The following is a 13,792-nucleotide window of genomic DNA, read 5'->3' on the forward strand; positions in this document are numbered from 1 at the left end:
CTCCCTAAGCTAGTTGAGTCTTGAGGCTTCCTTGTAAGGTTTTTGTAATCAGCTTTATCCACTAAACAGGTGATAGGCCCATCTATCTTCACCACTGTGCCATTAGCAAGGTGTTTTTCAAGCTTCTAGACAGGCCTTTGTGGCTACTTTGGCAGCCTGGAGGAACAGATCTGCTGCCATACTTCACCCTGTCTAGCAATCCTCTACTTGACTTGTTGCCCACCTGCCACGACTTGAACGAGGGTTTGGACTTTGGTAGGTGATACCTTGGTTGAAATCAAAGCTAAAAGAACTTGGATTTGACTTAGAATGAAAAGGGGATATGTTGACCATGCCAAACACTGTACTTTGATTTTTATAACAGTTACAGTAGTTTGGTTAAACTGTTGACTGTTCTTGAGAGAATACTGAATCAGGAAATCATTTCTAGTTTTCTCTAAGACATTTAAGGTCATCTTTTTTAAGACTGATAGAGTTCAGTATACATGTGCATTTTTTCTTAAAACCTTTGAATGATTTTATCCATGTGAAAAGTCAATTTCGAGAACAAATCCAGTACTTCCCATGTAGAAATTTCTCTCTCTTGTACTACCCAGGAATGCATTTCACCACTGTTGTTCATAGCATCTATTTTGGACTTGGCAACGTCTAACTCCCTAGTGAACTTTAATTTTCAAAGCTCATCCTCTTGCTCAGTAAGGGCAGCTGCCCGTTCTTTTTGTTTGAGCTTAAATAAACATAAGCTCTGTTTTTAATTTTGTAATTTTCACTGTGGTCTCAGCCTTTCTATCCACAGTGAACAAACTGGATGTTCTAGTAGATGGTCTATGTTCCAAGGTTCTAGCACAACTGAATTGGGAATGTCTTTTTTCTTGCAAAATCTCTTGTAATCCAGTGTTAACTCTTCTAGGCACATTGGAATGTTCATGTGTTCAGGTTTCAAATTTCTCTAGGGCCACATACTTCACTACTGAATCTTTCTCTAGTGCAGTTTTGAGCCACTCTTGAACCGAGATTAGGATCTCCAATTTCGTCTCCAAGAGCATTCTCTCATTTGTAAGATTGATGAGGCAGTTTTCAACGTTATTTAGCTGTCTTCGCAGTCTGTTTTCATGTCCAAATGCTTTCGTGGATGTCTTCCTTATCACTGGGCTTCATTTCGTTTGAATTCAAACTACAAATATCTTAGATTAAGTCGAAGCATCTAAAAGGAAATGGTAATGTTTAGCTGTTTAATGTTCTGAAGAGTTTTTACTGTAGTAGGTTTTGTTTCATGTCATCTATTTAGGGCCGGAGAAAGCCATTGACTGCGAAACCAAGTATTCTTTCCTTCTAATTGTCAATTTTTAATAATCCACTTGGAATCACATAAAAACTGAATATATTTAATATAGCAAATGCCTAATACATTGGAAAACATATTAAGATTGTACAATAACATTACATCTTGTATGCCAAAAAAAACGCTTAAAAATGTGCTAAAAGGTACAAAAGGCTATGATCCGGATAATAACAGCACAATCAGAGGAAACATAAAAACAACATACAAGTATCAGAAAAATGGAATCATTATACCTCTTGCTCCAATCATATTTTTGTTTATTGCATTCTCTACTCTCTCTCTGGTTGTCGTGGATGCTTGCAAAGACGTAAACTGAACTTTTGTATAATTGGAATTTTGTACTTTTGACAATCAGGAATCAGAAATTACATGTTAAATCATAGCTAACCATTAACATAAACCCTAGGTGTATTACATCTCTGTGACCTTTTTATGGGCTAAGGTGTCGGTGTTACCTTGCATTGCATTGCAAACTTACAGCAATTGTACAACATGTCTTGAGTTTTTTTGAGTTTTTTTCTATGTAAATCAAACCTGGTTTGATTCACATGAAGCAGTTTGCGTTGTACACTTAAATATAAGCTAGTCCCACGTGGAAAAGTTGTCATGGAAAAGTTGTACTGGTCATCTAAATGAGCCCATATCATATTACTTTTAGCAAACATTAAATGCCTTCATGGGTCTTGGAAAAGAAGCATGGAAAGAGACAAGGTGCACATTACAGCGTCTTTTATCAAGAGATGAGGTATGTAAGGCAGTTATTATACGTAATAAATTTTATAGTGTGCGTATGTGTGTGTGTGTCTGTGTCTCTGACTGTGTCTGTGTCTGTGATACAATTAGATGTACCCAATAGAGAAACTGACATTATTGTACCTTTGATAAAGTCAGTTTACTAAATTCAAAGATATGTTTAAGTAACATTACCAAGGAAACAAATTTTGTGTTACTCAAAAATGCAATGTTAAAGTGATTCAAAATGCAAATGTTTGCAAAATAGCGAATTTAAGTGTTGCGAAATATGCACACCCTCAAATCACGAAATAAACATGTTGCAAAAATTTCATGTAATAAGGTAGCCAGCCTCAAGGCTTGGCTAGTAAAAGAATGTTTTTGGTCAGTAACATCTTAGTAGTCACTAGCCACTTGGCTAGTAAGTTGAAAAGTTAGTGTCGAGCCCTGACTGGTAGCACTGTACTGAACCAAATACCTGACGCAATCAATGAGGGAATAGGACCCCGTTGCAGAGCCGTGCTTGGGGTGGTTATGGTGGACATGGACGTCTAAGTACTCATAAGTGGGAGAGTCTACCTGTGTTATGACTACAAGTTTTTCAAGACTAGATGAGACCACCATGCTGGACTGGGCTGACGTGGCTGGATGATTGTTTTCTGGAACTGCCTGGGAAGAAATGCCAGCAGCCAACATGGACAAGCTTGAGGAGGGGGCGGTGCTTGGTTGTAATGTGAGAGGATGCCTGAAAGTTCAGATGGCAAGTGCATGAGCCATGGCCTCAGCGATCGCATCAGTAGAAATGCTCAGTGAAGCTTTTGGCAATCAAGCTATCGGTGAAGCTATCGAGCGATGCATGATAACAACAGTGGTTAACGGCATGGCAGAAGAGACAACACCAGCAGCCAAGCTGTTGTTAGTTGAGTGAGGCTTAACCATCGTGCAACAGGACAACAACACAAGGATGCTTGCCACAAAGAACAGCAACAAAAACCAAAATTAAGGCAAGCAACACAGCCACGCAATTCCACAATGATGAGAAGGAAAGGAAAAAATCATAAAAGACACAAAGAATGCACAAACACCTGCCTGGTACAATTCAACACACGAGGTAAACTGTAATTTGAGCACGATGCGATTAAAACCTAAGCCACAGAGAAGGTCGCTGACTGTTGCTAAGACTGGAACCCAGCCTTCAGTGGTGGAATGGACCCTAAAGGGCCACTAACCACAGGAATACATACCAAGACATGCCTGGAAGCCCCAACTGCCAAAAAACGGTTTCAAATGCCTCTTAAAGGATTAAGTTTTGTGAAAACATTGGTAACATTTGGAATTATTTATGTGACAGACCCACTTCTACAAAATATGACTAAGATCATTTGCCTCCGTTGACTCACCTTCAATTTTTTAAACTACAAAACCTTGTAGACCATGCTGAATTACATGCGCCAATTTTTCAAAATCGGATAGTGCAGAGTGCCATTTACGGCTCTGATACAGTAGTCACACAGGTCCTCACCCCTGCTGTTCTCTCCCTTCTGACTACTGTATCAGAGCCGTAAATTGCACTCTGCACTATCTGAGATCGTCTCACTGGTAGTCTTCCACATGTTTTATCTCTGAAATGAAGTCGGTGACCCCAATTTTTTTTGCATTTCTGGCACAAGTAACTCATTATCTGACTGCAGTAAAAACTAAAAAAAACCTATTGACTGGGAAATTTTTATGTGAGTGTCCTTAAAAACTAACCACTGATGCCAACAAAACACTCTAAAACACTTACAAACACCAACAAATGCTAATAAGTGCTAACAAGCATTAACATACTGGCTCTTTTTCAATGTTCTTCGGACTCTTCATTTTTAGTGCAGAGGGCATTATTGGGATGGTTTGTGGGGCTGCAGTTCACTCTGCGCTAAGGCACTAACACAGTGAGGTGTAAACTTTAATGTTTGTTTCGGTCAAGTAACAATCTTTACCTTCAATACTACTCCTTGAAACACTCCTCAGTTGTATTACTAGATAGCATTGTGTATTAGTTTGATGTGGCTTTATTGTTAACACTAAAGCTGGCAACAGAATAAGAATGTGCTATTCCATGACTCGACGTAACTATTTGATAATTAGATTAGTTCTTGTTTATCAGTGATTTTGAATAAAACAAAATTGTTCCTCCTTGACTTTTCAGCAGATATTTAACTGATATATTCCATTTATCTCCAGCAGTGAGTAAAAAAAAAATACACATCTTTCATATATTTTCAAGGAAACAAAGGTATCTTGTTGCATACATTGGCAAGGAAAACAAAAGTATCTGAAGCTACAAACGTTGGCGTGAAAAGTAAAATTGTCACATTTGCTGCTCTTACGTATTACTGAATTTAAAATGAACAGAACCCAACGTAAAATACCACGATAAAATTTAAAACTGTCTTGACAAACGCTAATTGTAAGTTATTTTTGGGCCTTGAAAGAAAATACAACATGAAACACACTGCTAAGATTATGTTTTAAAAATTTTTGTCCGTTCATAAGGAAAAAGGGCCTAGTTGACTCCCAAGGGAGAGAACAGCAGGGGTGAGGACCTGTGTGACTACTGTATCAGAGCTGTAAATTGCACTCTGGACTATATGAGATTGTCTCACTGGTTTTTTAATTTGTTTTTCTTCAGGGAATTCTAAGGGACAATTCAGATCTCCAAGCAAGGTTTGTCAGAAATTATGTATTATTTAATCCTGATAATAGGAATTAGTATTTTAAATTTCCCAAGGTAATGGCTCCTGAAAATTGTGACCTTTGAAATTAATGATAAAATTTTGCACGTATTGTTAAATCTAGAATATACACCCAGAACAAACAGCAGAAAAATCTGAAGGGGTATAGCAAAATTTCTGAGCCTTTAGACGGGAAAGTGTGAAAAGATTTAGCGAATCTGACTTGCTGGTGACTTTTTTGTGAGTTTCTGGGGGGAACATTATCACATTTTAGTCATAGCAGAAGGGGCTATAATTTATAGTCTGTATACACATAATAAAGGGGCTTTACAAGCCAAAATGTGTAGGGTAGTGGGCAACATTCAAGTCATCCTACTGAAATTTGACTTTTTCATCTGAAAGGTCTTACAGGTAATTCAGATCTATGGAATAGCCCATAAGTGACCCTCCAAAAGTAACAATGCTAAGAAAGTAAATGTGGTAATGATAGATGCGAGATACAACAATCTTAGCACTTAACAGATCTAATGTTTATTGTAGATGAGTCTTAGTCTAAAGGCGATATAACATTTATTAAGTACTCCATTATGTGATATGAGATGTGTAAATATAGATTAAGACAAAGGCTGATCCTTCCACAAAGTTTTATTCGAAACATTCCTCATCGAGTGAGTCTATGAAAGATCATATATTTGAACTGCGGAGAAAGATATGAAGATATAACTTTTCATCCCAATTCTATACACAACTTAAGCAGCTGTGAAATTAAAGCCTTGAACAGGATTTGAACTCTTGACCTCTGCAATACCAGTGCAGTGCTCTACCAACTGAGCTATCAAGCCAACTGGGAGCTGGGGCATTATGAGTTTATAATATGCTTGTAAACTTAATGGTTAAGATACAAGTAAATATATGAAAGATCATCTATTTGACAACTGCGTGCAAAGAAAGATATGAAGACATGATTGATCACTGCAGTTATATACCCAACTTAAGGATGGCGCCTACTAAATACAAAGGTTTTTCCGCCAGGTTAGGACCACAGGGAAGAAATAGATCTTTACAAGGGCTATTGGAATCCACAAAGAAAAACTGGGATAGCCAGGCACTTTTGCGAGATAATTAGCCTTGAATCTCAACAAAATGCTGACATCAGCATTTTTCTGAAAAAAAGAAGAAAAGGATATTTCTTCACAGATTTTCTTAGAGGAAATGTCATTGTAAAATCTGGTATGAAAGCTATTCTTGGCCTTTTTATAAAGCGATGAGTACTAACATAATGTTCTCAAAATCTTAATAATCACAACACTAACCTGCTAGAAACAAAAACAATAGGCAAGTGCCTCTGACCAGATAATCAAAAAGCAATGTGAAAATGTCTTGTTGCATGTGATTTCCTCAATATTTAGACTTAAACTATGGCAGGAAAGTCATGTTTAGCTCATTTTCTGTATGGTATTACAGTCAAATATTAAATACTGGTGTATTCAGAATGATAAGCATTGATAACCATTGTGACGCATGGGGTACAAGTCAACAAAGTATGTCATCTCCTTATTGACATTCAAAAAGTGACTCTGAGATAATCCACCACATTCTTATCCCTTGTTCTTAAAGTGCCTATGAAGTAAAAACTAATTGCTGCTTATTTGAAAGGCTTTTCAAAGTAAAGAAGAATGGTGTTTTCCTTTTTGGAATATCTTTGTTCATTTTAGGGATATTTAATACGTTTTTGTATTATGCAAATGAGGAAAGTGATGATGTCATAGGTGCTTCCACTTGAACAGTTAAACACTGAATCAAGAATATCTCTAGAAATATTGGAGCAGTGTTCTTCAAACTTGGAACCACAAATGTGCATAACAAAAGAAACAGAATGACACCTTCTGTGTTGTTGCCATGGCAACACTTTTGGCTCCAGTCTCATTCTGTGAAAAACCAAATATGCCAATTTGCAATCCCTTGAAAAGGGACATAGGGTCTCGCTTGGAACACACATATTTCTCATATTGTCCTAACTCTCCCCATTAGATGGTTGGGAGTGGATGATCCTTGTTTGAGATAAAATCTGGTAAAGGTAGTTTTAATTAAAACAGGATTAGCGGCATAACTGTTGTCATGGCGATGGCATGACAGGTGTTATTTTATTTCTTTTGTGATGTACATTTCTGGTGCTAAGTTTAAAGAACACTCCTTTAAAATTTCTAGAGATATTCTTGATTGAGTGTTGAACTTTTGAAGTGGAACCACCTATGATGTCATCACTTATAACACGAAAATGTGAATATCTCTAAAACGAAAAAAGATATTCCAAAAAGGAAAACGCCATTCTTCTTTACTTTCAAAAGTCATTCAAATCAGCAGCAATTATTCTTTGCTTCATAGGCACTTTAAACAGCAATCCATCAAAGTAGTTAAACTTTCCAGCATCGGCTCCTTTGCTTGCTAAAACAAAATGCTTATGTTCTGTTCTCCACACTTGTGCTGAAATGTAGTGGCATCCAGTGTTGACTAAATTACTTGGCTTCACACTAGAAGTGAAGTAAGTTTCAAGTAAGCACTTTACTCAGGATCAAGTACACTTGAAAATCTCCAGTTGCACTTTATAAAACTGTAAATCATCATCTTTTGTGGTAAAATTAGTCATGCATATCACAAATTGCGATTGCTTGCAAGTGTATTCATGAGGCCTTTGCAACAGAAAAGAATTTTTTGTAGTTTCTTATTTATTTTGTCATTACTTTTAACTCAAAGAGTTGTAACATTACAAGAAATGCATATGTACTTCCTTGTTAACTAGTACGTGGCAGCTACACAAAGAAACAAGCAGCATCTACTCTTGTATTTCTCTAGGCTGTTTCATGATCAATGCGGTAGGGCTTGGGCTTGACCTCGTCTGCAAAATTGGTTTAGAGTGCTTTTAGCTAACTGAGACATGGATCCACTATGGAAAATGCATTTCCATGTGACTCATCTGACCTTCAATGCTTTGTGTGATCTGGTATGCGGAGACCTACAGAAGCAGCACACAAGAATGTGTTCACCTGTAAGCATCGAAGCAAGAGTTGCTGTTGCATTCTACATGTGGTGGCTAGCAACAGGGGATAGCTTCAAAAGCTGTGGACTACAATTTGGAATTGGGATGTCTACCGCTAAAACTATCTGTTCTGAATTCCAACTTTTTCTTCTCCAACCAAAAGGCCAGTTTATTAAGTTTCCACTAACAAGACAAGTTACAGGAACTGACGCATAAGTTTGAAGAGGAATACAGGATTCCGCAAACAGTGGGTTCTATAGACCATTGTCACATTGAAATAAATGCACCTCCAGGTAACCACGAAGACTATTTCAATAGAAGCAGCATAACAGTGTCAATTTACTAGCCATAGTTTACTGCAACTTAAAATTTATTCATGTTAGCTTCGGGTATCCTGGAAACATACATGATGCCAGGATGTTAAGATTAAGTGGCCTCTTTGATTTAGGAGAAAATGAGCAAATTTTGACATCTCAAATGAAAATTGTCAGTGGTATACGTACAGAAATTCCCCCTCTTATTATAGGAGATGTGGCTAGCTTATTTACTGCTGAAGTGGCTTGTCAAACCGTATCCAAATAGAGGGCACCTTACACCAGATGAACATGAATTCAACAAAAAGCTTAGTGCTTTAAGGTCTGTTGTTGAAAAAGCATTTAGCATGCACAAGGGACGCTGGCGGTTACTACTAAAGAAAGTTGAGCAGTAAAACTGTTCTTGCAACATGTGTTACATAACATCTGTATTGATCTCAGTGACTTGTACGATTGCAGCGAGAGCGATTCTGATGACAGTGACTCCGAAGACAATTATGCAGGACCATTACAGGTGGGCAGCACTGAAGTAAGAGAAGTGGGCTCTATTCCTTCATCAAATCTTTCATTAAATCTTAAAATCCACATAAAAGAGACAATGTTTGTTCCATTTGCATCTTTTGATTAAGTTGGAACATTTTCATTGACTTTCAAACCTTTCATTTCCTTGTTGAAGACATTTGTCCCACATTTCTTTGAATGCACTCAAGTCATCTGTGCCATTAGCCTCGTCTTTTCCTCGTTTTCTTAATCTTCCTTGATTCCTTGCCACGCAGTTCTTTGCAGCCATGTTTCACGCCAGCACTTGTTGAAGGTTGGTCCTCGTTTTCCAAGCTTTCAGCACCTGCAGCACTTTCCTCCCTATCCTTTGCCCCAGAAGAAATGATTTGTGGAGTAATGTCAGCATTGGACGCACTTGGCATGAAAGAAGAACTTTCAATTTCCATTGGCGAATCTACGCTGTCACTGTAGCCCATAGTTTGGTCAAAAATACTGTAACAAGGGAAGCCCTCTTTGATTTTTTTGGGCCCTCTTTGCCATTTTTACTTGCTTTGACCTTTAGCTGCTTAAAATTCGTATTCCAGAATTTGCTGTCCCTTCTTGACTTGTGGCAACATATGCTCACTTTCATCCCAGCTGCTCTTGAAGTCCTCATAAATCTCATTCCAAATCACTGTGCGTACTTTGTTGGAGGCTCCTTTCAATCTTTCAAAACAAGGAGCCTGCGCATGAAGCAGTTGATTTGTCTCCGAAACGAACCAGTCTGCAGCGTTGGGTTTTTGTTTTGTTTTTCCTTTCCTTTTGATTATGATTTTCCCTTGGCACGAGTCTTGGTCTGTAGGAACAGTCGATGCGGAAAACTGTACTTGATGACGGATCTGTTGTGGTGCAAAGACTGCACTTGGTGTGGGATGAAACAAAAACCGACGGTTTGCCATCTCTGAAAATGAAATGCAACCAAGATCATTAGTTTAACCACTTGTATCGACTTTTCTTTCCTTTCTATTCCATAGAGTCTTCTAAACTCCAGCCATCGATTTAATAAGACGCTCAAAACAAACAATTTTATTTTAAAGAACTTTTTAAATTTTTTTCTGAAGATCTGGCCAAACAGAGTCGCTAGTGGATGTAAGGACTTGCGATAACCTACATTCACTTTGGTGGAGATCAATATTTACCGCAAGTCCGCTGAAGTTTTTCTCCCTTTGGCCACCCATCGGCAGCCAACACAAATTGATCACATATCATTCCTTACACAGATAATTGCAGCTAGCTCGCACGAGCAAATAAACGTGAAAGTCTGTTTGCCCTCTCAACGCAAGTCTGTACGCAACTTCCACTTTCAATTACTTGTAATAACTTTTGCCTAGAATTAGTGAGGTGTTTCGCTTCTATAGCTGGCTATTATTTTCTGAGAGCAATAAACTTGCCAGGAATTTTATTAATTGTTACAAATATTGTGATTCCTTTAAAAAAACTTTGTTGTGTTGTTAATATAACTTAAGAGGCACATATCAGTATTAAGCTGAAGAACACCATACCAGCTAGGCCTGAAGATAGTACGCTACCACCCATATATCACCACAAACTACAAAAGCTTATTAGAAGCAGAAATAACGACTTTTCAATGGGATCACAGGCTCAAGCCAGGTTGTTACTCTGGGGAGAAGAAGGGAGTACATGCAAAGGCAAAATTTCGACGCAAATTAAGTCCTGGCGTGTTGTTGACTTTTCTTCCAACATATTCCTTGCACAATTGTCTCGTCAGTTTGTTAGTTAATTGGACAGACTGATTCAAGAGAAACATAATCTCTTTTTTCTCTATGGTTAGTTATTGTAATCAGGAGCTCTGCTTTTTGGCTTTGCTAAATCTATATACTTATGGTATGACTGCTGCTAACAAGATGAGGCCCCATCTGCGTAAAGATTTGATAGTAACACGGAAATTATCAGTTCCTTGTAAACAAAATACCCAATGCCGAGCCAGAGTGAAAAACACACCCTATCTCACACCAATATGGTCAAAATCTATACCTTTTTCAGACATAAAAAGCTAAAATCCCATACCCTTTGGGGCCACACATACCTTTCTAGCCCATATGGGGGAGTAATCCCCATCCACTTCCCCTCCTGAGCCCAAAACACATGAAAACACAGTTTCTCTGTTAGGGAAATTTCCGTAGGATGGGTCACGGTCATGCATTGGATTCTTTAACAATTGTACCTATCACTTTCTACATGAAGTGTCGCAAAGATATGTTCTCATAAAATAAAAATTGTTTGTTTTCTACTTCTTATTAAATCTTTCGATTCATTTTTTGGCGCGTGACAAAACCTATCAAGTGACCATTGCATGACAGACAACAAACACCTCTACATATGTTTCAGCATGCAGCACAAGCGTGGAGAACAGAATGTAAGCATTTCACTTTCGCAAGCAAGGGACTGATGCTGGAAGGCTTCACTACTTTGATGGGTTGCTGTTTAAGAACAAGGGATAGGAATGTGGTGGATTATCTTGGAGTCATTTAAGTTGAATGTCAATAAGGAGATGATGTACTTTGCTGACTCATACTCCTCAGGTCACAATGGTTTGTGAAGCATATATGAAATATTTCAAATTTGAACTGCGGTTGTAGATGAAGAATGATCGTCGCAGTAAATTTCCAATTTAAGCAATTTGAAAGAAGAAGCCTGCAAAAAAAAATCAGGGCTTCAACGGAATTCGAACCTGTGACCTCCGCAAATACTGGTGCGATGCTCTACCGACTGAGCTATGATGCCACACATAAAATAATTCATATTTGAACTGCGGTTATAGATGAAAGTGAAGAATGATCATTGCAGTAAATTTTCCAATTTAAGCAATTGGAAAGAAGAAGCCTGAAAAAAATCAGGGCTTCAACGGGATATGAACTTGTGACCTCAGCGAATACCGGTGTGATGCTCTACCAACTGAGCTATAAAGCCACACATTAGGAGGGAGGTCAATTAATTGAGTTCATATCTTCCCGTGAGGAGTGAAATGATGTGAAGTATATATGAAATAATTCATATTTGAACTGCGGTTGTAGATGAAAGTGAAGAATGATCATCGCAGTAAATTTTCCAATTTAAGCAATTGGAAAGAAGGAGCCTGAAAAAAAATCAGGGCTTCAATGGGATTGGAACCTGTGACCTCCGGGAATACTGGTGCGATGCTCTACTAACTGCGCTATGAAGCCACACATTGGGAGCGAGGTCAATTAATTGAGTTCACATCTTCCCGTGAGGAGTGAAATGATGTGAAGTATATATGAAATAATTCTTATATACTTTATATATACTCAAACTGGACATTAGATAGAGGTAATACAGCCAGTATAGGCATTGAAAACTGATTAAAAAATTTTAGTTTTTTGGGACATATTTACAACAATTTTCTATTTACAATGTAGGATAAAGAGTACATTTTAACTACTATTTGTTGTTGTTGTTGTGGAAGAAGGCAACATATTGCTCTTTGTATTTTTTGAGGGATGAGTGGATTTTATAATAATAATAATAATAATAATAATAATAATAATAATAATAATAATAAAATATTTATATAGCGCCAATCCACTATTTGTCCATGGCGCTTTACATTAAATAAAAAAAATATTTAAAAAGCTAAAAAAGGGGAGAGGAAAAAAAAATCATCTAAAAATTAAAAGAGTTAAAAAGCTTGTTTAAAAAGATATGTTTTTAAATGCTGTTTAAAAATGTCAATCGAACTACTGGACATTTATTATGTTCCAATGACCAAAATCTGGAAAAAAAAAAACCTATCCAATGGACAAGTGAAATGAGAAAAGAGATTTTTACTGTGATGGTAATATACAGATTGCTGTGAAGTTGGATTTTTTGTGCAATTAATTTGTCTAATATACATTATAATACATTGCCATCAACCAGAACAAATACCAATTGATATTTCCTTGGGTAAAATAGAACCACAACAGGTTTTTTAAGGATAGCATTTAATGCTATACCAGTGTTCCAGGATTTTACATGTTCAGAAGTTAAAGGTGGAACAATTTCTGTTACAGTAACTTAATTTTCACAAATTCTCTGCAGTAAAAAGTGTTTTACATTTTTATGTGTGTAAGAGTAGTAAATTTTACCAAACAACGATAATAGCACACTGATAAGAATTTCATTTCTAACATATTACAAATCTTTGAATGTGTCTCTAGGTCCTACATAGGTTGACATTGAGGCATATGGCAGCAATCTATTGCTTAGTTGTTCAATTAAATTAATATTCTTTTTGACATTTATTATTTCTAGGTGTCTTATTCCACAAAAACGCATGTCAATGCACCTTCCTGCAAACATTGGTAAGTTTATTACTCGTGTATACTTACACACTTAGCTAGGGTGGGGCTTTACGATACCCTAGGAAGGATTTTCAAGGTGACTGTGAAATGATAATTTTAACATTTTTAATGTTGAAAATGACTGGCTAGGTTTAACATTAGTTATATGGGGGAGGTGTTAATTTGAGATTATGCAAAGACTGCATCCGGCCTGCAATACTATAAGCATAATTTGCAATGATAACAGGAGGCAGAATTTAATAATTCAAATGTCCTTTTAGCTCAATTGTTTTACATATGGCAGCTATTTAACCCATTGACTGTCAGAGCTTTTGGCCAAATACGCATTTTTTGGACATTTTGGAGATTTTCAGGCTGGATATGGGCCAAGTTAGCTCCAATCTATTCCAGAAGGCATTTGCAACATGACAGCATGTCTTTCTTTCCACTAGCTTTGCGTTTTATGACATTTTGTGTTTTATGACTTACGTCTTTATGCTTTTAGTTTTTGTTTTTGTTTTGTTTTGTTTTGTTTTGTTTTTTTCGTATCTTTTTGCTGCAGTGATTGACCTTCTACTGGGCTTACTTCCAGTTCAAAATGTTCTGATAAAGCATCAATGAGACAGGCAATTTTAACCATGGAGTAGGCACGTGTACAGTTGTAGTCCTAGGAAATTTTGCTCTGAGTTTTTCACTCAAATTTCTGAGCATTTTTGTGCATATTTCATGCTCTGGCTTGAGCTGATCACTCTGATCTGGGTATCATTGGGAAGATCTATTCCTCCTGCAGAAGTTGAGTATAGATGATG

The 13,792-nt window shown here is 37.2% G+C and overlaps 1 protein-coding gene, 1 long non-coding RNA gene and 1 pseudogene across 2 annotated transcripts in view; 2 read left to right on the top strand and 1 right to left on the bottom strand.

Annotated features, from left to right (window-relative positions):
- The window catches only part of LOC110051325 (fumarylacetoacetase-like), a 72,316-nt gene that overhangs the window by 10,150 nt on the left and 48,374 nt on the right, over window positions 1-13,792 (top strand). The window contains exons 3-5 of the mRNA XM_089288385.1: window positions 2,001-2,087; window positions 4,749-4,783; window positions 12,955-13,004. Of these exons, the coding sequence (XP_089144511.1) occupies window positions 2,001-2,087; window positions 4,749-4,783; window positions 12,955-13,004 (172 nt within the window). The remainder of the gene's footprint in view (window positions 1-2,000; window positions 2,088-4,748; window positions 4,784-12,954; window positions 13,005-13,792) is intronic.
- LOC149113496 (uncharacterized) lies at window positions 7,379-9,682 on the top strand. The gene is made up of 3 exons (XR_016206823.1): window positions 7,379-8,121; window positions 8,602-8,656; window positions 9,657-9,682. It is a non-coding gene; the product is annotated as an uncharacterized LOC149113496 (long non-coding RNA).
- LOC149113497 (uncharacterized) lies at window positions 8,688-9,119 on the bottom strand (annotated as a pseudogene).

This window comes from Orbicella faveolata, unplaced genomic scaffold (genome assembly GCF_042242905.1).
Source record: "Orbicella faveolata isolate gen_17 unplaced genomic scaffold, um_ofav_v1 contig_15, whole genome shotgun sequence".
NCBI classification, from domain to species: Eukaryota; Metazoa; Cnidaria; class Anthozoa; order Scleractinia; family Merulinidae; genus Orbicella; species Orbicella faveolata.